We start from the raw sequence: 25,304 nt of genomic DNA on the forward strand, positions 1-25,304 counted from the left end.
TGAGTCTAACTTGGCCCTTTAGCTTTATTTTAAAACTGTAATATTTAAGCATGTTTCTATATTCAACAATCAAAAATAAAGGTTAAATAGAAATACACTGACTATATATCAAAGCATTAAACATTACGAAGCAATATTTCATACAATATAATGTAACTGATTATTTTTTTTATCATTTTTTCTTACACGTTTAATAATTTTGCTACAAGTGACGTTCTTTTAGTTGAAATATATAAATATTCCGCTAAATAAATTCTTATTGCATAATAATCCAATCACTCTGCCTCTCTGAATTGATTCATACAAAACTGCTAAATTTATTTACAGTATTTAAGGCAATTACATTACAAGTAATTGTAATTAAATTACAAAAAAATTTAAAAGTATTCCCTTATTTTACTTTTTCAGTGGATAAGTCATTTATTTACAGTAACTTTGTTAATTTGTAAGTAATTATAATGCCTATAATGTCATAAGCACATGTGCAAAAAGAGCTGTTGTTAATATTTCTTCATTGATGAGTCACATAATAAAAGAAGGTCAGCTTTAAAACAACACCAGGTTGAGTAAATGATGACAAATTATTATGTCTCCTGAACTTTTTTAAAATGTAAGAGTCATATCTGGTTATGGGTGTTTTTGCTTAGTGCACTTTTAAAAATTATTCAGAAATAAAATGCATATTAAATAATCATAATAATAAATAAACTCACTCGCTGTTTGTTCCAGTGTTTTATAGATTCTTGCACTATTTCGTCAAGGCTGATTCCTAAAAACACACACAGATTATTTACAAACACAGATTATTATTACTATTCATTTCTTTTATTATTTGTTCATCCAGTTGACAAAATCTACACTGTATAAATTAGGGCTGCGTGATACTGTAAAAACTGACATGGCAATATTTAGTTTTCTACATTATACTTGGACAATTCATCGAAATACAAGATGAAAATAGGTAGAATATGCAATGTTGTCGAGTATTGCCATAACCTTAATTCTTCTGATAATTCTTCCCTACAGAAAGGCTATTTTTCTATCATATTAAAATTAAAAATTAACAGATATTTCTATGATCTAATTCAATCTACATCAGGCAAAAAAAGTTGCAAACTTTTAGGTTTTAAAATTTAGATTTTAAAACTTTATGAATAAAGTCTAACTTCTGCAGATATTCTGAATCTGATTGGCTATTTTTTATCATCCTTGTCTCGACTACCACCTTTAGCATTTATTTTCAGTTCTAAGTTTACCAGTGGGGTGCTCCAACCAATAGCAGAACAGAAACTACTAAACCAAAGATAGTAAAAGCCCCAACTAATTGGTCAAATTTGGAATACAACCTACAGATGAAGCAAACAAATGCAGGATTTATTGCTCCTATCTGTGATAAGATTATTGTATAAACTATTATCATCATAACAATGATTTTAATATAACGTGAAGCTCCACTATAGAAATATTAAAGGTGCATTATGTAAGATTGACATCCAGTGGTTGAACTAAGCATTGCAGTAGAGGTCTGCATTCCCATGACTGTAAGGCATGACCAGAGCAGATATCTTGAGACACAGGAACCAATTTCTGAATAGAACACAGTAGCGGTCGGTAACTCTGGTGTAATTTGAACGGGAGGCAAGTCTGATGTGTGGGAGTCTTTTTCATGCATAGATGCAAATGGAAGAAAATTACCCTTTGCACGGTGTGATAATACCTCAAAGTTTTACCCTTGAGCAGTCACAAGGCTGGAACCTCAGGTTTAAGGTGGCACTCATGTCTCAACACAAAGGGGCAAACAAAACTGACATGTAGCCTACAATCAATGCATCACCTACAGTTTTATCTGTTATCTCTCTCTTTTGGTAGAACCCAATTTAAACCTGAGATTTTGGAAAATTTTATTGGCAACGGTTGGGTAGAAAACTGGACAGGTCAGGCTGCGGGTGAACAAAGAATATACGACGGGAGTGGTCGGGTGCGGAATAAAACCTTTTGGCAGCAGATCTCTATCTTGCAGTCCAAAATCAAAACACTTTTTAACATGGGTGATGCTCCAATGACTCCATGCTGGTTGCCAGATTGACAACACCAAAAGGAGAGAGCTATCCGGACTACTGAATCTAGCCCATAACTAAAAGCCATGACATGTGACAAAAAAGGAATATTTTCCATGTTAAAGGAGATTTTGTCCTAACCATCACCTGACGTTTCTATTTTAGAAAGTGTTTCTATTTTTTGCAGGTGAACAACAGCATAAACTACTATGACAGAGATCACCTCAGGTCCTGATTATGTGCTTTATTCAGTGTTAAATGCTCCCAATGTGAGGTTAAATGACATTTACATGACATTTATTGCCGTACTGAAAGCAGCAGACAGATCATGCAAATAAACACTTTGAAAATAAATGTTAGAAACCAACAAATATCATTCACTCAGCCTACGTACTAAGTTTCGCTGAAGTTTTTGACTCTGTAATATGTGTGCAGATATTTCAGAAAAATTCTAAGAGAACATACTTTTGTATCTGAAAAACAATGCTGAAGTCAGATATTCTGTTTTGACAATGTGTATTAAGAGCCAGAATGTCGTCTTTGTTTTGGTTATTTAACCCGCCCACTGCCAGTTTAGCCAATTATATTTCAGCAGCCCGGGTTGCCTTGGTTGAAAACATCCTATTTCATTCATTCAATCAGTCATTCAGAAAGACTATGAAAGTGAGTGTCTGTGACAAAAATGCGACCTCCAGTGTACAGTAGCAGACTCCGAAATGAGACGCAGATTCAAAGCTCAATATGAGGTTATTAATTGGCTAATTATATAAATATGACGTGCCTAAACCTTAGGTGAGCAGATTACATTGTAACCCTGTGTCCTAACAACATGCTTCGTGACAAGATTTACAATGATAAGCAGTTCAGCTGTTTGCACCAGACGAAACACGATAAATACAGCCATTCAGAAGCACAGAACTCATAAAATGGTAAGGTTTATAATCTAATTAATGCATATTAACCCTCTTTATCTATTAAATGTAGATGCTGAATCACTGATATGTGTTGGTTTGCACTGAGTCACAGTTCTGAAGTTCAATTTCAGGCAGTTTATTTTATTTTCCAGAACTGAAGATCTGCTGCTGCTTTCAGTAGTATGGCAATAAATGTCATGTAAAATAGTATTCAAACTACCATTATTAGCATTGAACACTGAATAAAGCAAAAGAGGTGCACATGAGGTGATCATTGTCAGTTTTCTTTTGTTCAGCTGTGAGAAATAGAAACCAATTATATCAATTTCAGCTGTTGGTTAGGACAAAAACTCACTGCATATCATACCGTGCATGACTGTATGTAACAAACAAAATGTTTATTATAAAGCATGTGTTTGTAATGTTTGCTCACCGGTGTCTCTCTGCAGGATCCAGATCTGCAGCTCCATCAGCGAGTGTGCGAAGCTGCAGCCGTTCTCCTTCCTGCAGCCCAAACTGAGCTCCTGACGACACACGTCAAACACACAGCGAGAGTTCAGCGTGCGGATCTTACTGTAGCTCACAGAGCTGCCCTTCAACGCATGAACCAAACACCTGACACACACACAGACACACACAAACATAAAATTAGTGCTTAATGTACAGTTGAAGTAAGAATTATTCGCCCCCCCTTTGATTTTTATTTCTTTTTCAAATATTTCCCAAATGATGTTTAACAGATTCAGGAAATGTTCACAGTATGTCTGATAATATTTTTTCTTCTGGAGAAAGTCTTATTTGTTTTATTTCTTCTAGAATAACAAAAGTTTTTAGTTAAAAAAAATATTAGTTTTGGATTGTCCCCAGAACAAACCACTGTTATACAATAACTTGCCTAATTACCCTAACTTTACCCTAATTACCCTAGTTAAGCCTTTAAATGTCACTTTAAGCTGAATACTAGTGTCTTGAAGAATATCTAGTCTGATATTATTTACTGTCATCATGACAAAGATAAAATAAATCAGGAATTAAAAATGATATTAAAACTATTCTCAATAGTTCAACTGTATGTCCTGTGGTGTTTTTCCTACATACTTCTTCTTGTCAAACTGATGCTGTGGTTTTAGGTTCGCACACAAAGAAGGATTCTCCTTCCAGCGTTTGCTGATTATTCTGGGTTTACAGTCAAAGCAGGCCTGTGAGAAAGACAAAACAACACATCCAGTGCTTAATTTGTAACTTGCGATGTCCCGAAACAGACTGGGGTGACGGATCCGGCATGTTACCAGAGGAGAGAGAGAGGTGTCGTGGATGAAAGTGAAGGGGGGGTGGGGGGACTAGAGGTGATGGGAGTGTCGCAGATGAAAGTGAAAAAAGGGTGGGGGTGCGTGTGAAAAGGGGGATTGGTAAATCTGGATCCAGCACAAATTAAGCCCTGAACATATCTCACCATTAGAGCAGACACTTAAATAAAACTTAATTAAGACACTTAAGACTTAAATAAGACACTTAATTAAATTTAAATAATTAAATCTTTACTTAAACGAAATACTAAACTGTAAAATAGTGGTTGATGAGTATGATGAACTTCATTCAACTGTTTTATGCAAAGAATATTTTAAACTATTCAAATTATGACAATTAAATACACTTTAATAAAGCTTGATGTTAATCAAGTATGATTAATGTCATGATGAAGATATTTTTAATCTCATGAGAATTATAAATTATGTCAGAGTGATAACAGTGACCAAAAATTAACAAGACAGAAATGATATGGCTGTTTAAAATTAAACACTTTTCATCCACCTTGGACATTTAAAGATTCAGACAAAAAAAAATTAATAAAAAAAAGCTTATGGTGTAGATCAGAGGTGGGCAAACTCAGTCCTGGAGGGCCGGTGTCCAGCACAGTTTTGCTCCAACACTAATCAAACACACCTGAACATGGTAATCAGTGTTTTCAAGATCACTAGAATCTATAAGCAGGTGTGTTTGATTAGAGTTGGAGCTAAACTGTGCAGAACACCGGCCCTCCAGGACTGAGTTTGCCCACCCCTGGTGTAGATGGTAATATGGTTTTCATTATGATCACCCTTCTCAGTATAAACAGACATTAAGTGTATAAATAATTTTAGGCTTGACGTGTGTGTTTGTGTGGGTTTGTGGGAATAAAACATGTTATAATATAATATATGAAACAAAAAATCGAGTCAGCTTGGATTATTACTAAGATCAAACAACCATCAGAACTTGGATAAATATATTTCAGCAACGCTCTATTATAAGACTTAAGTTTTGTAATTAATCCATCATAGAGCTCTGAAACAATGAGCGATGTCATGATGTGTGTGTTATTACCTCACAGAGGAACATGAACATGCCCGTGTGCATCTTCAGCAGCTCCACCACACTGAGCGCTCGTTTCTGATTGGTCGGCAGGGGATTGAAGAGCAGCTCTCGGATCAGCAAGCCCCGCCTTTCCTGCGTCCACACCTCGATCTCCTCTGGACAATAGGCAAATGTGCAATCCTCGCCGTACTTACACGTCCGAGTCTCCAACACCTCTACACACACAGGCACGGAAACACACAGGTCTGATGAAGCTCACGGGACCGAAACATCATAAATAATCAAATATTTATACAGCAAGCATTGATAAAAGCTAGGGCTGTGCGATTTGGGCAAAAAACCCAATTGTGATTTTTTTGACATATTGCGTTTGCGATTTGATTTACGATTAAATTTGAGCTTCAAGCTGATTTTAATTAAAGATTAAAAATTTTAGTTATAAGCTTCAGCTCAATAATCTCTAAGCAGTGGCAACAGTTCTCCTACAGATCTTACCTGTTTTTGTTTGGTGTCTGTGACTTTGAAACCAAAATATTCCCATATTGCTGACGTGCTGTTTTTCTTTGAAATTAATTAGTCTATTAATGCTTCTGAAGCAACAGACGCCATATTCCCACTTGACAGTGCTTTCCTGTTTGTTTTCTTTCTTTATCGTGGGTGTAGTTGTGCAAATCTAACTGGGCAGAGAGAAAGTGTGCTCACTCAATTGGCTAGTTATAAACATAGACTGTAAAATATATGGACGTAGTATCCGTGACATCACCCATAGGTTTCTAAAGAGACCAGGAGGAAAACGCGAATTACTTCTAAACACTTCAGATATAGTCTGTGTTAGTTAATGTAAGACTATTGATGAAATCCAGCATAACACTGTATGACAACACTTGTAAGGTAAATGTAATGTGTATTTATATAGCGCATTTATTGTGTATGGCCATACACCCAAAGCGCTTCACAATCATGAGGGGGGGGGGGTCTCTCCACACCACCACCAGTGTGCAGCATCCACTTGGATGATGCGACGGCTGCCACAGGACAACGGCGCCAGTGCGCTCACCACACACCAGCTATTGGTGGAGTGGAGGGACAGTGATAGAGCCAATTCGGTGGAGAGGGGATGATTGGGAGGCCATGATCGTAAGGGCCGATAGAGGGACTTTGGCCAGGACACCGGGGTTACACCCCTGCTCTTTCACGAGAAGTGCCTTGGGATTTTTAATGACCACAGAGAGTCAGGACCTCGGTTTAACGTCTCATCCGAAAGACGGCGCCCACTGACAGTGTATTGTCCCCTTCACTTTTACTGGGGCATTAGGACTCACACAGACCACAGGTTGAGCGCCCCCTGCTGGCCTCACTTACACCACTTCCAACAGCAACCTAGTGTTCCCTAGTAGTCTCCCATCCAGGTACTGACCAGGCTCAGCCCTGCTTAGCTTCAGTGAGTAACCGGTCTTGGGCTGCAGGGTGACATGGCTGTGGCACTTCAGATGACTGTTCTAGAGCCTAAAGCTAATCAATCTGCCAGATTCTGGAGTGCATTACAGCTCTAAATATAAATATAAACGATAAATGATCTTAAATAAAACAAATACATGTATAGAGATGGTATATAAGTATATAACTTTACTCACATGGGTTTGTGAGCACAATTAAGTGCACTCAGCATGCCATGCCATCTGATAATTGTAGGAAACAAGTCCAAAAGGCAGTTGACTGTGTAAAGCCACATAAAACAACACAGAAATACGATAAATATGCCGAGTTCAGTGGCTAATCTGCAGGATTCAGCTGAGGTGACGTGACGGCAACCAACGAGACCTAGGTGTAAATCAAGTGGCCACGCCCTTAATTATGCAAACTTAATATAACTTAATATAAAGGAAACGGATGAGTTATAAAAAAATTCACCCCCCTCATAGTTGTCATGAAGGGTAATATTAGCTGTATTAACCAAAATCTTTTTTTGTACAGGCTGTAAACACATTTTTTTCTACTGTAAAGTTGGCCATTCTAACAGTGGGCTCAATTGAAATTTGCTCTGTTTTGGAGCCAGGAGCGGCTAAGACTAGCGGAATTTCGGTTGAATCGCAGTTTTAGTTACTTCCGTATTGGCTTCCTGAGAGAGAGCGGGAGGTTGCCGCTTGGTTATAAAGCCCCGTTCAGATCACATGACTTCGGCACAATTTCCTTGATGCAGGGTGTCGTGGGGACTTATAAACGACAAATGGATGTTGTCACACAAGATTCAATCATTTCTTCTCGTATAATGGCATAGTTCTCGACAACTTATACCATGTCTGGGATGCCTCATGACACCATCTCAGAAAGTCTAGCATGTTTAATTTTCTAAAGTGGACTATTGGAATGATTTTGAAGCACTGCACCAAAGATGTTATTCGTTTTTTTGTTAACATATATACACACACATATATATATATATATATATATATATATATATATATATATATATATATATATATATATATATTATTGCAGCCTTTTGCGATTATCTAATCGCAACATTTCAAATTGCGATTGCGATTCAATTTTGATTAATTGCACAGCCCTAATAATAGTGCAGGATTGTTTGTTTCCCCTTTGCACATTTTTAGATGGTGAATTTCCCCATACAGGTATCGTTGCTTCAGGTGTGCTTTTTAACACCCGAGTTTACTTGACTGTCATTTCTTATTCAAACAGAAATGAAAGTTTTTGAGGAAAAGATGCTGAGTTTTTTTATCATTTTTTTTAATATATAGTCAACACACTTCCCTTAAAAAACATTTCTTTTCAACTAAACAAACACTGAGGTGTTCAGAGGTGTAGAATTATCCTGAAATGTTCATTCTGGAACTGAACTAATGCTTTAAAGCAGTGTTTCTTAACCACATTCCTGGAGGACTACCAGCTCTGTCCATTTTCCATGTCTCCTTAACCAAACACACCTGATTTAGATCAGCAGAACATTAGCAGAGGCTGAAAGACCTGTAATGGGTGTGAGTAAGGAGACATCCAACACATGCAGTGTTGGTGGTGCTGCAGGAGCATGGTTGAGAAACACTGCTTTAACTGACACTGATTGTGTTTTTGGTTTAAGGATCATTGATTGGACAGCAGACGCACCTCTGCAGAGCATGAATGCGCCCTGGAAGTTGTTGCGTGGGCGGGGCCGGATCCGCCTCCAGGGTGAGTTAGCTCCGCCCCTCCGACGGCACAGCAGAAGATCTTTATTACAGCTGTGAGAAACGTCAGACCTGAACTCAAAGTCCAGCACTCCAGGACCTGAAGGAAACACACAGACAGAATGACTGAGACAGAAAACATACAGCAGGATGAGTAGATAAAGTCAAAATAAGATGCACAACAGAATCAATGATTCTCCAAGGTAACTGAAGATAAATTTTGGAATTAAAGACCTTTTTAATAGATTTAGAGACACAACGACAACAACACAGACTTTTCATAGATTGCTTTTTTCTGGTCACGGTTTGGGCACGGTTCAGTATTTGATATGTTTGTTAAAAAAAGCATTGTCAAATAAAAAGAAAAGAAAAAACTCTACAAGCAGAATACAATACAAAATTAATGACGATGAACCTCACTGAGACCCCCCTCCCTCTCAAAACACCCCCCGAAATCCGTATTTAAATGAAAGAAAAGAATCACATCCCTGATAAATGATGATGCACAATGGGGACTTTTTCATGACACACCTAGTGTGTCAAAAAATGTAGTGAACCAAGCTCACCAGCGGTCTTACTAGTGCACTAATTCATGCACACAACCTACTGATGTGCGACCTCAGGAGCTGCAGTACTGATTGATGGACAGCATTTATTTGCGAGTCTTAACTTTCATTCAGCTGTTCAGATGAGGCACTTTCCAGATCTCACTCAGGACAGACAGACAGACAGACAGACAGACAGACAGACAGACAGACAGACAGACAGACAGACAGACAGACAGACAGACAGACAGACAGACAGACAGACAGACAGACAGACAGACAGACAGACAGACAGACAGACAGAGAGAGAGAGAGAGAGAGAGAGAGAGATAGATAGATAGATAGATAGATAGATAGATAGATAGATAGATAGATAGATAGATAGATAGATAGATAGATAGATAGATAGATAGATAGATAGATAGATAGATAGATAGATAGATAGATAGATAGATAGATAGATAGATAGATAGATAGATAGATAGATAGATAGATAGATAGATAGACAGACAGACAGACATAGATTGACAGATGGACAGATATACAGACAGAGAGGCAAACAGACATACAGACAGACAGAGTCACCTGTGGAAGTGAAGCAGGCGCTGCAGGCTTGACTGAACTCATGTGTTGGTTCCAGTGGATTCTTTGAAAGACTAGAAAGAGTCGAAGTCACGTGACCATTTCTCTGCAACACACACACACACACACACACGGTCTCATTTTCTAAACAAATACAACAATGCATTCATATGATCAGACAGTGAGAGAGAAGAAACTCACCGTTTGTGGAGAGTGAGTCAGCTTGACTGACGGCAGAAAACTACGACACGCTTTCACATCTGACAGAGAAATAATGAAGATTAAACATCAGCACACCTTCACTTATAGCAAAGACTACAGAATACACAACATATGTTAATTGTCTTCCATTGAATGGGGAAAAGTGTAATGGTCAATATGGTGAATGAAGCCCCGCCTTCTAGTACAGGAGCCAATGAGTGATTGCTATATTGAGAGGATTCTCCAGGGAAGGGGCACGGACCAGATATGAGTTTCTGGAGATTTTGTGTGACTCATTTGGAAATGAAACTAAAGAGACAGTTGTGGTTTAATTTCATTGGTGATTCCTAATATGAAAATTAACCGTAAGCTTGGCCAGCAATATTGGAGAATTTGGTGTTTCCCAATTCAAACAGAATGCCTGAGCAGTGTTTCAAAGATCGGGGCCAAGTGAAATGAATTGCCTTAAAGGCAAGAGTCTGCTTATAGGCAGTGAATGAAACTGAGTCTCAGTGAATACACAGACCTGACAGGCTGAAGTGAGAGAGCGAGTCCAGTCCTTCTCCTCCCAGCTGCACAGACCCTGAGCCAGCGGACGGACAGATGGAGTCCAGAGCATCCAAATCAGCACTGCAGGAGTCCGGCTCAGGGGAAATGAAGGAGTCCAGAGCGTTTAACTCACTGCCAGCAGATGAGAAGAACGCAGGAGGAAGACCAGGAGATGAAGAGGAGAAACACGCCAGACCAGCAGGAACAACTCGAGTCTGACAGAGGAGAATTCATGAATGAGTAGCTGCAGAGCACATCACTAATATACAGCCTCATTATTAGTTAAGGCCCCTTCACACCCAGAATAATATCTAAAATACAATACAATACTTATCTTTAAAGCACATTTACACCCAGAATAATATCTAAAATACAATACAATACTTATCTTTAAAGCACATTTAAAAACAACTAAAGTGCTGTACATAGGAGAGCTAAAGACAGAGAATACCGAATATAAAAGAAAACATTTAATAAGTAAAAGCAATAAAACAGTGATCAATGAGCATTAAAAGTGAGAGAAAATAGGTACTGTGTGCCAGGGCTATTCAATTAGTTTGTCACGGGAGCCAGTTCATGAAAAGCATCCCAAATTAGTGATGGGTCATTCATGAACGAATCTTCAAAATGACTCGGGAACTACGAGTCCTCTCAGGGAGTGATTCGTTCATCCGCGCGTGTGCACATTTGTGCAGGTGGTATCATTCATTTCAAGTCTTTTGAGTCATTCACCGTGGAAAGGCAGAAGCCAATCATACGCGTTTAGAGCGGGAAAAAGATTTGATCTGTTCATTTCGAGTCCTCTATCGGGTCATTCGTTCCTCATGGGCCAATCAAATGCGTTTAGAGCCAGAAAAAGAATTGAACCGTTCATCTCTCGAGTCTTCGGGTTTGAGTCATTCTGTCAAGTGATGAACGAATGACTCAAGAACCAGAAGACTCGAAAGGTGAACTAATCATCATGGCTCCTATCGGCTCAGACTGTGTACATTGGTTAAGATTATATGTGACTGTCAGTGTAACCTGAACGAATCACTGACATTTGAAGACATGAAGAGGTGAGCTGAGCAAAGAGACAACAATACCTTCACAGACAAAAAAGCAGGTAAACAATGAATTAATATATTCTCCTTCTTATAATATTCTATGTATAACTTATTTGTTGTGTGATCAACCTTTTGGGCTAGTTGTAGATGTGTTTGGAAGCAATTCGTAACATTTTAATAACATTTTGGCAAATTGAACCAAATAAACGAAATAACTCGAAAAAAGATTCGTACATCTCGATGAATGAGACTCAAAGATCCGAGTCAGTAAAATGATCCGAACTTCCCATCACTATCCCAAATGAGAGGTCGAAGAGATGTGACTTTCTATATGAGTGATGACACATCAGCAATATAAAAGCTCATATGCTGTATTTTTGCTCCTTAAGACACCCACATTGGCTTGTTCTACATTAAAATGTTAATATGTTGTATTTTGAAACTACATAACATCAGTGCATTGTACAATAGGCTTTTTTTATTTTTGTGTATTGCTCAAGTAGGCTTCTTCTACATTCAGACACATTCGTATTATCTGTTTTAAACTGCTTAACAATAAGGGATGCATCGATTATAGATTTTGGTTGTATGATTACAGTCAGAAGAATAATCATGGTGTCACGGTTATCACCATTAATATGCATTTATTAAATTCAAAACACTATTAGGTTAAAAAAATTGACAGGAAAACTGCTTATATTTTACAGTGTTGTTAAACATACAAATACAGCACAAATCATTAATAAAAAACGAATTATTGTGTTGTTAGTTATAGTTAGTGGATGGTCTTCAGTGTGCTCACCTGTGTGTTGTCCTTGTCATTGGTCATGCAGTCCAGCAGCAGGTCCAGCTCATCCCCCATCAGCTCCAAGTCCTCCAGCGGCTGAAGAACACCTCCAGACACACACAGAGGAGCATCATGGGAGTTGTTCACAGACACCGGTGAAACAGGAGACGTCCATTCATCATCTGTCACACAGAGTAAACACAAAACACACAAAAAAAACTTAATTATGTATTCCTAATTGAAGCTGAATGTGTGATTCAGTTTTAAGAGACAGTGCAAGTCTTTAAAGTCATATTTTCAAATGCCCCCAAATACACACACAAGTATTATATTTAGAGATCAATCTGCATAATTACTGCTGTTTTTCAAAATGCTTTTATTATGAAGTTTTTACTTTGGAAAAAGTACTTAAAACTACACTAAGAAAAGCTAGGTTGGGACCTAACAATATCCTACTACTGTGTAATCATCAGTACTTGTCATATTAATGTATTCAATTTAATGTATAAAGTATTCCAGTGCTTCCAGCAGGTTTGAAATATACTTGCGGATTAAAACATACCATGTACCAATAGTTAACTATATGCGACAAACAAAACGTAATTTTATTTTTAACAATCATTTTATTCATTATGACACTGGTTTACAGTTTCTTTCAATGGGTTAAAGTAAAAAAAAAAAAACACTGTTGAAATAAAAAAATAATCCACTATTACTCTTATGCCATTCAGAAGCCATGTGCACCCACTGACAGGTCAAATCTGCTTCCCTTAGTTATCAGTTCATGCCTTCTCTGCAAATCAAGCCCATGGCCTTGGTGGTTCTGATACCATGGTTGCCTTAAGTACAAGACAATCAGCTTGTTCCTCATATGAATATAATATTATGAATGTCATAAATGTGTTTTAAATACCTGCAGAGTCTGAGACTTTCTCCTGATGAGATGCTGGAGACATCTGAAAAACACAAAAGCAGGAAATTTATTAATATACAGTTGAATTCAGAATTATTAGCCCCCCTGTATTATTAGCGCCCGTTTATTTTTTTCCCCAATTTCTGTTTGGAGGGAAGATTGTTTCAGCACATTTCTAAGCATAATAGTTTTAAAAACTTATTTCTAATAGCTGATTTATTTTATCTTTGTCATGATGACAGTAACCAATATTTTACTAGATATTCTTCAAGACACTTTTATACAGCTTAAAGTGACATTTAAAGGCTTAACTAGATTATTAAGGTTAACTAGGCAGGTAAGGGTAATTAGGAAAGTTTTTTGTATAATGATGGTTTGTTCTGTAGACTAACGAAAAAAAAATAGCTTAAAAGGGCTAATAATTTTGTCTCAAAAATGTTTTTAAAAAAATTAATAACTGCTTTTATTCTAGCCGAAATAAAACAAATAAGACTTTCTCCAGAAGAAAAAATATTATCAGACATACTGTGAAAATTTCCTTGCTCTGTTAAACATCATTTGTTAAATATTTAAAAAAGAAAATAAAAATCAGAAGGGGGCTAATAATTCTGACTTCAAATGTATATATTTTTTGTATTATTGTTCTATGTGTGTGTATATATAGACATTATTGATATATAAATTACTTGTATATTAATAATGTCCAACACTCCCAAATTTCAGTCACTAAAAAATTATACATTACAGAGCTGTATGATATTGGAAAAATCTGACATTGCTAAAAAAAATATATATTTATTTTATTTTATTTTTTTAGCATTTTATATTGCGTTATGAACACTTTCACCAGATGTCATGACCAAAGTCATTAATTTAAATTGATTAGGATTATTCTGTAGGGCTCTGTAGAGGTTATTTTCTTTTCTCTCTGCTCAATGGTCATGAAGACAAAGGCTTTCCAAAATTGTCTTTTGAAATGTTATTCTTTGCAAAGGTCACACAATCATACAGCAACGCAGGTTTCTGCAGAGTGAGACACTACAGGAAGAGTGTGTTCTCCTTTAATCTAGTTTCTCCTCTCTAATGCCCACAAGGCCACCAGTGACGTACATCATAAATCACCGTTATCCTCTACACATATTTTAGTTTTACTTGTCTATATTTCAGTCTCACCTCCCACCTGGCCATATAGTTAGTTAATACAGAGATCAGACTGCATGATTTTAGCCACGATTTTGACTCGACAACAGATTTTGAGAAAGACGCGAGCTGAGAGAATCACTGATAAGTCCCCAATACCCATCAGATATTTGGCATGCTAAATATATGGAGCTGTCAGCGATTCAAATCATGCCATGTGAAATGAGTTAACATCCGTGATCACCTACAGCAGGGATGTTCAAACTCAGTCCTGGAGGGCCGGTGCAAAGTTTAGTCCCAACCCCAATCAGAAACACCTAGACTAGCTAATCGAGCTCTTATAGACTTTCTAGAAACATCTTGCAGGTGTGTTGAGGCAAGTTGGAGCTAATATCTGCAGGACACTGGCCCTCCAGGACCAAGTTTTGACACCCCTGACCTACAGCCAATGAGAGAGCAGCATCCACTAGTGTAGGTATCTGCAGGCCAGCGGGAGATGGAGGAGAAGTTAAAAGTGCTTCTTCTTAGTATTTTGGAGCCAAGAAATGGAGGAAAAACTAGTGTAAAATTGGCAGGAGCACCCGTGTCATCAGAGCAATCTCACAACTGGGTCGAAAAAGAAAATTAGTTCAGAAAAAGTTGCTAATTCCCTTCAAAGGCCAGGTAAGCAAAATAAGTACAGTTTCTACCCCACTAAAGGCTTCTTTCTCATTATGTCGTTAATAACAAAAGATATACTACGTGACATTGCTTTGTTGCCATGTCAATAATCACGTGTGTTTGGTTGTGAGAGATGTAGTTTTCGCATCGAGATAAAGTTGTTGGCGATTCTTCCTATTGTAAAGTCATGCAGTGTGAAACCCCGTCACTGACCCATCCTACAGCATAAACAAAGCAGCGACAAAACTCTGCCCCAAATAGTAATGGAGTGTGAAAATACCCGTGACAAGACTACTTTGAAAATCCTGCAGTCTAAACTCGGCATTAGTCACCATACATGGATTAAGATCCTGTCTGATGATAAACAGACGTTAAAGTAGCCATGTAAGGCCTAACTGTAAAATGTAAACAGAAATACAGGAGATAAACAGTTGTTAAAGTAGTCATGCATGATCTAACTAAATAATGTATACAAAGAGAAATGAAGGAAAAACAGACTGCGCAATGCATGTAAATTAATTTCCACCACAAACACTGAGTCATGTAGGGGGCTATATATTATTTAAGGTTTATACAGGTTTAATCAAGTAAAATTTAAGACTACTTAAGACCATTAAGTAAGAAATTTCAGACTTATACAAGGCTAAACACCAAAGATTTTTAAACATTTAAATAACCATTAAAAACAAATGTTATGGTAAGGAAGATAATTAAACCATATTGGTAAACAGAGTTCATATATAAACTTATATTGAGATTAAATGTTAGTGATTGGATGGGTGTTAGTCTGATTGGGTAGCTAAAATTAAACTGAGATTTATATTATTAAGCTTTAAATTTAGACCTTTTTAAAATTATTTTAAGACATACAACACAATATTTTAGTGAATTTAAGAGCTCTATTTTGACGATTCATGCGCAAAAGTGCAAAGCACAGGGCACAAAAGCATTGTTAAGGATGGAAAAATTTGCTTTGCGTCTTGGCAGGGTTGAGCTTATTCTCTTAAATGAGTTATAGGTGTGTTTTGAGAATAAACCAGAGTCTCATCTCCTATTCCCTTTATAATACGTCGTTTATAATAATTTGCTATTTTCATGGCGGATTTTGTAAGTGGAAAAACTGAACGTTTCACTAGTGAGAAACAGTTAAACAGAGCATCTACAGCACGAGAATGGGAGATGAGCCTCCTCATTCTTTACTTTCACTCTCACTGAAAGTGCATAGGGAAACGTGTTGTAGGCACAGATATCAATTAGCCTATACAGAATTATTTCATTTGTTAAGCGCAAATATTTGTTTCAAAACTATTTCTAAATTTAGTTCTAATGTCCAGCAAACGAATAAATGAACAATAATAACGAAGTGTGTTCAAAAACCTGAGTTATATCCTAAAACACATGCTGTGCCCCATATGGTCTAAAACCTGAGAGGTGGACAAATCTAAGCTTATTTTTAATAAAACAAATATAATTATGCAAGTAATAAATAATACTGCTAATAATAATAACATTACACAAAAGCTAATTGTCATGAATAAACTGAACAAGCCCCCGAGATGAAGAAGACATGGAGGCAGTGGTTTTTATATTTATTTAGAAAATAATATTTTTTGTAATATTTTAATCCATTAATTCTTTTTTATATGTAAAGATATGTGCGTATTGCTCTACATCCTGTGTATTAAGCAGTGTGTAAGCGAGGCGCACAACTAATGCGCTCTGTGCTGGACTTCAGACCTCCTCTAAGCTAGTCTATTGAACAGACTATTATAGTTTCTCAAAAAAGCAACGTGCCAGCAATGCGCCTCAACACACCTCCTTTTTTAGACCAGAGCGCCTATGGGCGCACATATGAGCGCAAATGCATTTGCTATTTAAACAGCGTGATCCAAAATGTCAAAATAACTCCTGCGCAGAGCTGTAACTAGCAAACAACAATTGCGTTGCGTCTTGCATAGGGTGTATAGGGCCCTTAATGCTTTTTAAGGCCTAATATTTGGTTTAAAACCCTGATTATTTCATAGAAATATATTCTTATTTAATTTATTTTAAACATATAATGCACAAACTACAGTCATTAAAAAATTACAGAGCAAAGACTAAAGTGAAATAAACAGAGCTTTATGAAATCATATTCAGGTAGATACATTTAATAATTAAAATGTAAAATTGAGAGAGAAAAAGAGAGATTCTGCACTAGAGTAATGGATAAGGGGTGGAAAATTACACAGTGTGCTAGTAACATGTTACTAAAGTGCTTTTGGGAAGAAAAAAAACGACCTGCTGTTGTGTGTACTTGCATATGTGTGTGTGTGTGTGTGTGTGTGTGTGTGGGTGTGTGTGTGTGTGTGTGTGTGTGTGTGTGTGTGTGTGTGTGTGTGTGTTTCCTGCCTGACTAATGGTGAGAAGACAGTTGTCATTGGAAAGGAAAACACAAAGGAGTGGCTGAAGATGAGACAACTATAAATACTAGCTGCTGAGATTGTGTGGGCTGCTGTGGACTGCCCTGGCATAAGACTCTCGTTGTAGAGGGTTTAGTTTTCTCTGTATGCTTTATCCATTTGATTCATTAAATTGATTGGACTTGTTTGAAGCCTGGGTGTCACGATGGTGCAGTGGGCAGCACGATGGGTATACTATGGGCTAGCACGATCGCCTCACAGCAAGAAGGTCGCTGGTTTGACCCTCGGTTAGTTGGCATTTCTGCATGTAGTTTGCATGTTCTCCTTATGTTGGCTTGGGTTTCCTCCGGGTGCTCTGGTTTAACCCAAGTCCAAACACATGCGCTATAGGGGAATTGTCTGTAGTGTATGAACCAGTGTTTCCCAGTGATGGGTTGAGGCTGTAGGGGCATCCGCTGTGTAAAACATTTGCTGGATAAATTGGTGGTTCATTCCGCAGGGGCGACCCCAGAATAATAAGCCAAAAAGAAAATTAATCAATGAGTGTTTGAAGCCTCTGACTGATAATTGAACTTGGGGGACTAAGGGATAGTCCAACAGCCTGAATGCTTTAAAGCAGGGGTGTCAAATACAATTCCTGGAGGGCCGAAGCCCTGCACAGTTTAGTTCCAATCCTGCTCCAACACACTTACCTGTAGGTTTCAAACAAGCCTGAAGGACTCAATTAGTTTGATCAGGTTTGTTTAATTAGGGTTGGAGCTAAACTGTGCAGAGCTGCGGCCCTTTTGGAACTGAGTTTGACACCTGTGCTTTAAACACTATAAAATGCTCTGACATCCACAGGCCTTAAAAACACATACATGTGACAAACTTTCACTATACTGTGGTTAAATTCTGCAGTGACCCCACAAATCTCATGTGTTTTGACCTGGGGTTCCTGGTATATAAAGCTATAATGCTAACTCAACATAGCATATCTTGCGATGTGACTCTTGTGAAAGACACATTGCAATATCGATACTAAACCTATACATTGTGCAGCCCTAATGTATTATTCATTGACATTTTAGTAGCACATTACATTAAAGATGAGAAGAGAAGTATAAGAGGTGGAGTGGGTCATCTGATTATTCATATTAATATTTGCTAAATCCAAACTAAAATTTAAGCTTCAGTTGCTTGTGTTGGTATATCATGGGATCATGCCTAGCACAGTATTTTGCACATATTTAAATTTTTACTTCTTAAATCAAGCAGCAGATTTCCCTCACACTCTATTATTCAGATTTTAAATGACACAAATATGTTTGCCTCTCAGGTAGAAGTTGAGTGAAATTTTCATTGATTGGTTATTAATCTGTTCAATGATTGGTTGAGGGAACACATTTACTATTGCTGCTAAATATTTAATAGACCAAATATTGATGAATTAAAATAAACTCATTATTGTTTATAATCAAGCTCTCGACGGCAGCAGCACATTGGGTGCACGAGCATCACTTTTTATTCATTTGATATACATTTTAAATAAACAAATTTTACATACATACCTGTATACTGTTTTATTATTAATATAGTATTTATGTTGCTATTTGCAATGCTTTGACAATATGTACCCAAATACATCATGTCAATAAAGTGACCTAAATGTGTAAATCTGCTCGACAATAAAATGCATAAGTTTGAAGTTGAAGTTTTAGTTTTATTGTTACAGTCCTGTATTTATTATGATTTTTATTACTACTGATGTTGTTGTTGTTTAGGAGTTATGTTTTCTTGATACGAGTTGGTATTTCTTTTCATTTGAGGCTAACTCCACCTTGCACCTGAGGCTAATTCCATGTTGTCGGCTGAATGTGCATCTGGGTGGCTCAAGTTTCCAGGGCGTTTCTGGCTGATCCTCTTGTTTTTTGCTCTGTTGCGAGCATGACCAATACTTGCTGAGAATCTCTATGCATCTTGCTGTTCTGATGAAGGTTTGAGAATTCTGTGCGCGTCTTGTGCAGCTGCCGCTGAGGAGCCATGCTGGTGTTGTTTGTTTCATTCTTTGTTGATCTATGTTTTGTTATGTTTGTTTGTTTAATTAATTATTTTGATTGAGTTAATATTAAGTTAATTATATATGAGCAATTCCATGCAAATGTAAAACTTGCCATGAAAAAAATAAAGTTTTCGCCAAAATAGCAAAACCGTTTCACTGTTTTTTGTGTAGGCTTTTATTTTCCAGTACTTTATAAATACTCAAAAATGTCTCTGTCAGTGTTTCAAACTATTATATTTGATTTACAAAAATCACACAAGTGCCAATTTCACATCCGTCACATCCATAACGACACTTTTCCCTCATAAATGTGAAAATATTAAATAAAATAAAGCCAACAATTTTTGTTTTATAGTGAGCCAACTCTTATCCTTTTGATTAGCATTGTTTCTTTTGGGTTGTGCAGTTTAATTTACAGAATTTCTACAAAGTATGTTGTCTACTGTAAACGCACAGACTTTTTTTTGTCACATCCATAACGCATGTTTATTTTCCTCATTTAAAATATAAAACATGTTTACAGATAGATTTTTTTCTGCTCTCACAACTCAGTGGTTATTTGTTTTGAAAAATATAAAGGGATGTTTCAATATAATGTTAACACATACTTCCTCTGTCAATTTATGTTTTGAGATTTCACTGCAAATGTCACATGTATAAAGCTGGAATTGCTCATATAATTTTTTGTTGCCATTATATTTTTTGGATAAGACATGTATTTTTGTCTCTGAATAAATGGAGAATTAAATTAAATAAAATTGAATTGTTGCGTGTCCTTTTTATGTTGCTGACCCTTCCCTAGACGAGCATTATAGATTGGGGTTTGTATCATTTATAAATGAAATCGTGCCTCATCTGAAGGTGACGGTGCAGTGCATTCATCCTCAGGTCCTGCTGCTTTATTCCTCTGAAACACAACAACAGCACAATAAGTGAATAAAACATCACAAATCCTATAATATGATCATCTTACTGCAAACATCAGGGGTTTATTCTTCATATGTGGATTACTCAGTTAGCTGGATTTGGATATTGACGATTTGGCATGATCCAGGATTGTTTCGTTATTCAAAACAGAGTTGTTGTCATAGCAACAGTTCTGGTAGCTCAAACCTGCTCGGGAGCAGGCTCATTTCATATAAGCAGGATTAATAATTAAAACTATATATATATATATATATATATATATATATATATATATATATATATATATATATATATATATATATATATATATATATATATATATATATATATTTATATATATATATATATATATATATATATATATATATATATATATATATATATATATATACATACATATACATATATATACATACACACACACACAAACATTTATAACAATTAGTAATATTTAATATTATAATAATAAATGTTTATATACATATACTGTAAGTTTAAAATATATATAAATAAAACGGGCTGGTTCTCCTCAAGGGGTTGATCCGAGAACATTTATTAATACAGACTTTTTAGATACAAATGCTTACTATTTTAAGGTACTGACCCAGCTTTACAATTTGTGTATTTGTGTATGATAATAGACAAAAGCAGGATCTGAGGATAAGGCATGATTTCATCTATAAATGATACAAACCCTAATTTATATTGCTCATCTAGGGAAGGGTCAGCAACACAAAAAGGACACACAACAATTCAATTTTATTCAGAGACAAAAATACATTTAAACAAAATTTAATAGACATGCAAATATTCAATATTCAATATTTAACAGTTTTTTGTTTGTTTTTTATAAAGGAATAATGTTTGCAGTCGTGTACATGTTTTGACAGCTAATATGACAGTGATTTGATGCTTTGCAGAAGTTGCAGACGCCTTTACCAATATCAAAATGCTTTTTTTGATGCAAAATTAATTTAAATTCGCTGATTAAGAAACTTAAAAAGGCCTAGGCTACTATAATAAAGAAAATCCACTCTAAAATGTAAAACTAAATAAAATCGCTAAATACTTGACACATGAAAGTGTAAAGCCTGCAGCTCAAAAGTAATGTTTAAAATTATTGCGTATCATATTTAACAAATGAGTTTTTTTTCATATTTTACTATGAGTTTTATGTAATTTTGCTGTCATGGATAACTGAATATTAATCAGATGATGTCATTACGCTGCTGTGCCGTCAGCCAATCACTGCATTGCTGATCATGATTTCGAGGATCGATAGATCTGTCCTTCACAACACACACAGCGATCTCAGATCAGTTCAACCAGACATTTTAATCTGATTCGCGAACTTGTTTGAAGAACCAAATTAGCCAGAGATCAGTTATCAAGATTAAAAGATCCAGGATCTGCCAAATCATTTTAGATCATTTAAGCAAGGTATGAAGAAATTGCCCCTGGTTAAAAACAGTGAAGATCATCCTCTACCTGAGAACTGCTGGAGGCTTTTCTGTGTGTCAGGCCTAGACACTCTGCAATCTCCTGAGACAAACTACTGACCGACTGATCCTGAAACAGAAACCAAAACTAAATACAGAGACAGAATGCACACAAACACAATACAATCATTCCTGTTCATGACAATAATCATTTATTTTAGTTTTAGTGTGTCAGATATTTGTGATCAGGAAATTCTGAATGCATTTCAAAGTTTTGGATTGATTTATTTACACTGCATTAATTGCCCAATTTCTCTAAATGTTTTGAATAATTCTTAAAAATATCTCAAATTAAACACAGTCATGGCCAAAACTATTGTTAATATGAGCAAAAAAAAAAAAACAAGTGAAAATAAATTTGCTTGGCTTTTGGCCATTTTTAGCTTTCATTCAAAAAAAAAACTCAAAAAAAAAAAAAAAAAAAGAATCGTTTATGGATATATGATTAAATGGTCAGATTGTCTTGCTGAAATGTCCACCCTGGCTTCATCTTTATCCTCCTGCTAATGTAGATGTTGGACTGAAGCAGCTGATAATCATTTACACTGAGGAAGGGCAGAGAGTTGCTGAAGAACTACTGAGAGATTTCAGCTGCTGTCTGGGCTTTCACTGCTGAACTACACCTCCCTTTCTTCATGTGTTCAATATCTTTTTCCCTGCATCATTTCATTTTATTAAACAGAACTTCATTTTTAAACTAATTAGATTTGTTTTCTTTTTATTTGGATTTCTTTGGATGTTATCTACATCTGGGGCAAAATTCAAGTCAACAGCACCTTGATGGCGTGTTCAATACTGATTTTCCATGCTGTACTTGTACTCTATTGAATGTGTTGATAAACTCTTAATATACTTTACACACTGTATACTATATCACATGTGTTCTATCTAATGTGTGGTTTGCCTTACATGTATTCTATGTAATGTATAGTTTCTCATAAAAATACTGAGGTTACTTGAAACTAGAACATGTCTGATGGAAATTCATTACAGGCCCTGCAGGCACCCCTACCAGAGCACTCGTATTATCTCCAAGTTAAATAGAGAAGCTATTATTCATACAACACAGAGACATCCATAGACATGTCATCGACGGGGTAACTATGGGTTAAAGAACAATTAAGGCTATAGACTGAGGGATACAGTCTCGGGAGAGCAGGATGCCGCTGGGGACATGCAAACTGATGAATGACAAAGCTGTGGACAGCAGAACATGGCAAGCAGACATCTGTGGGACATGATGAATGACATGTCAAACTATAAAGGAGGAGAAAAGTGTGTGTATAAAACTGTGTGTATCGAACAGATGAACGATCGTTTAACCTTTACTGTTGCATGCTGCTTCTAACAATAAATGCTTCAGACTTCTGTCTTCTTTTGATTTTGCTGAACTTAGAAAGTAAAGATTAAGAACTAGAACAATTTTCTGTAACAACATTGATAAATATTCATTATTAAACATTCTCCATCAGTTGTCCATGACTAAACTGTTAATGTCTCAGAAGTCTGGAGTGGAGGCTTTTTGAACAAAAGATTAAAAGGCTAAACAATACAAATGTGTGGCCCTGGACCACAAAAACAGTCAATAGTGTCAGCTTCTGTTAGAACTGGGTTGAGATACAAGAAAATGTGCAATCTGAGAGAAAAATCTCTCAGAGATTAAAAAAATAAAAATAAATTTATAGAGAAATCTCATATAAAATTTGCATATAACTAATCAAAAACTAAGCAAAAATTTGTTAAATTCACATTGTTTATGATAATATTCGATATTCAAAAGTTTTTTTGTTTGCTTGTTTATTATAAAGGAATAATACTGTATGCAGTCGTGCACATGTTTTGACAGCTAATATGACGGTGATTTGATGAACACTAGAGAGCATTTGATTGGTCAGAAGATTTGATGAGAAACTGTATGAAGTATGAGGTGACATGAAAAAAAATGTTGATCCATTTAGGCGGAAGTGACAAACTGCAAACTTTGGATGTTTAACCATTTTAAAGAAAACCCTTTGAATTATCATAAAACACTATTGAAGTGTTTAAAATAACTATATATGTTGTCTGTGTTATGATAAACACCTAAAAAAAAGAGGTGCTTTTTATCTTTTTGTTTCATAAACTCAAATGTGAAAGTGTACCTTATAGGTTCTGTGTGGTCTAGGGTGCTGTAATTAATTTTGGTGGTTCCTGCAAAAGTCTGTAATCATAGGAAAACAGAAAAATGTCTCCACCATAATCTATGCAAAAGTTATTGTATTCCAACTGATGAGAGGTGCTGTACAAGCCACAGGGAGCGATCATTGTGTTCATTTCACTATTCTTTTGCTTGATCAAACATAATTCACTGTGTTTGGAGCACGTCAGACATATAAAAGCATTACTAATGCACATCACCTCAAAAACAGAGGAGAATGGCCCTGAAGCACACAGCATAAGGTAAGAGATGACAGCTGTCTGTGCTATCTGGGGCTGCTTATTGATCATAAATGTATTGTTTTCACTTCTGCGCCATTAAGACACCGTGATTTATTTAACAACTGCTTAATATGTGAATATAATTTTGTAAAAAGATTGCTAGAACCGTATGAGCACCGGCAAGAGCTTTCATTTGAACTATAACTTGTACATGTGTCATATATAAACCGTATAAAAAATATGAAAATGAACCAATGTTCAATACCCAGCTCGGGTCTCCAAAATACTGCTTATTTAAGTGTAAATAAATTTTGTACAGTAGAATAAAAACCAAAGTGATGCATATGAGCATAAAATATATTTTCTACACTTTCAAACATAACTACTTACAGGGGTCTGGTGCAATGCTAGCCCTTTAAATCTTAAAGTAAAATTCGATGACGTCACTGACCCGGTACCGGGTCAACAAAGTTTAAATGGTTAAATCTGTTTTCTAGACTCAAATTGTCACTGCGTTAGAGCACACAAGCTAATAGATATACTTGAAACTAACAGACTGAAACTATCATCAATGTTTTATTTTAATTTTATGGGACCTTTATCTTGACATGGCTTCCAAAAAAACTTTACATTAAAAAACAATAGAAAAGTAGCGCATCCGAAAGGAAAATGCATTCTGTGTGAACGTCCCCTAAGATTTAGTTTGCCATCCCTGTTTGCTCATGTTTATTATGGCCATGCAGGTACACCCATGTATGCAGATCTCCTGTGTGTGTGTGTGTGTGTGTGTGTGTGTGTGTCTGTGTGTGTGTATGTGTGTCTGTGTGTGTGTGTATGTGTGGTTGTGTGTGTGTGGTGGTGTTGACCTGTGGTGAGGCCTGAAGACACACATCGCTGCAGTCCAACGCCTCTCTCAGTTTCCCAGACTCCTTCAGACACACAGCCTTACGGTATAAAGCTTTAGCGCTGTCCTTACAGATAACCAGCGCACGATCACAGTCCTTCACTGCACTCTCAAACTCACCCTGATGGACAGAAACAGAAACAAACATAAAAAAACTATAATAATAATAATACAAAAAA

General features: G+C 36.3%; 2 protein-coding genes across 10 annotated transcripts in view; both read right to left on the minus strand.

Moving 5' to 3' along the window:
- Window positions 1–25,304, minus strand: part of myh9b (myosin, heavy chain 9b, non-muscle) — a 798,697-nt gene that overhangs the window by 458,014 nt on the left and 315,379 nt on the right. The window lies entirely within an intron of this gene.
- The window catches only part of zc3h7ba (zinc finger CCCH-type containing 7Ba), a 42,752-nt gene that overhangs the window by 7,849 nt on the left and 9,599 nt on the right, over window positions 1–25,304 (minus strand). For 2 of the 6 annotated variants that reach the window (XM_087241826.1, NM_001443551.1), the window contains 13 exon segments: window positions 25,088–25,246; window positions 21,793–21,873; window positions 20,228–20,284; window positions 13,135–13,177; window positions 12,237–12,403; window positions 10,366–10,603; window positions 9,840–9,898; window positions 9,642–9,744; window positions 8,453–8,611; window positions 5,336–5,541; window positions 4,070–4,170; window positions 3,405–3,586; window positions 714–769 (listed from right to left, as the gene is read on the minus strand). In XM_087241826.1, the coding sequence (XP_087097952.1) occupies window positions 714–769; window positions 3,405–3,586; window positions 4,070–4,170; window positions 5,336–5,541; window positions 8,453–8,611; window positions 9,642–9,744; window positions 9,840–9,898; window positions 10,366–10,603; window positions 12,237–12,403; window positions 13,135–13,177; window positions 20,228–20,284; window positions 21,793–21,873; window positions 25,088–25,246 (1,611 nt within the window). 6 annotated transcript variants of the gene reach the window in all.

The sequence above is a fragment of the Danio rerio genome, chromosome 3 (genome assembly GCF_052040795.2).
Source record: "Danio rerio strain M-AB ecotype USA chromosome 3, GRCz13ab, whole genome shotgun sequence".
NCBI lineage: Eukaryota > Metazoa > Chordata > Actinopteri > Cypriniformes > Danionidae > Danio > Danio rerio.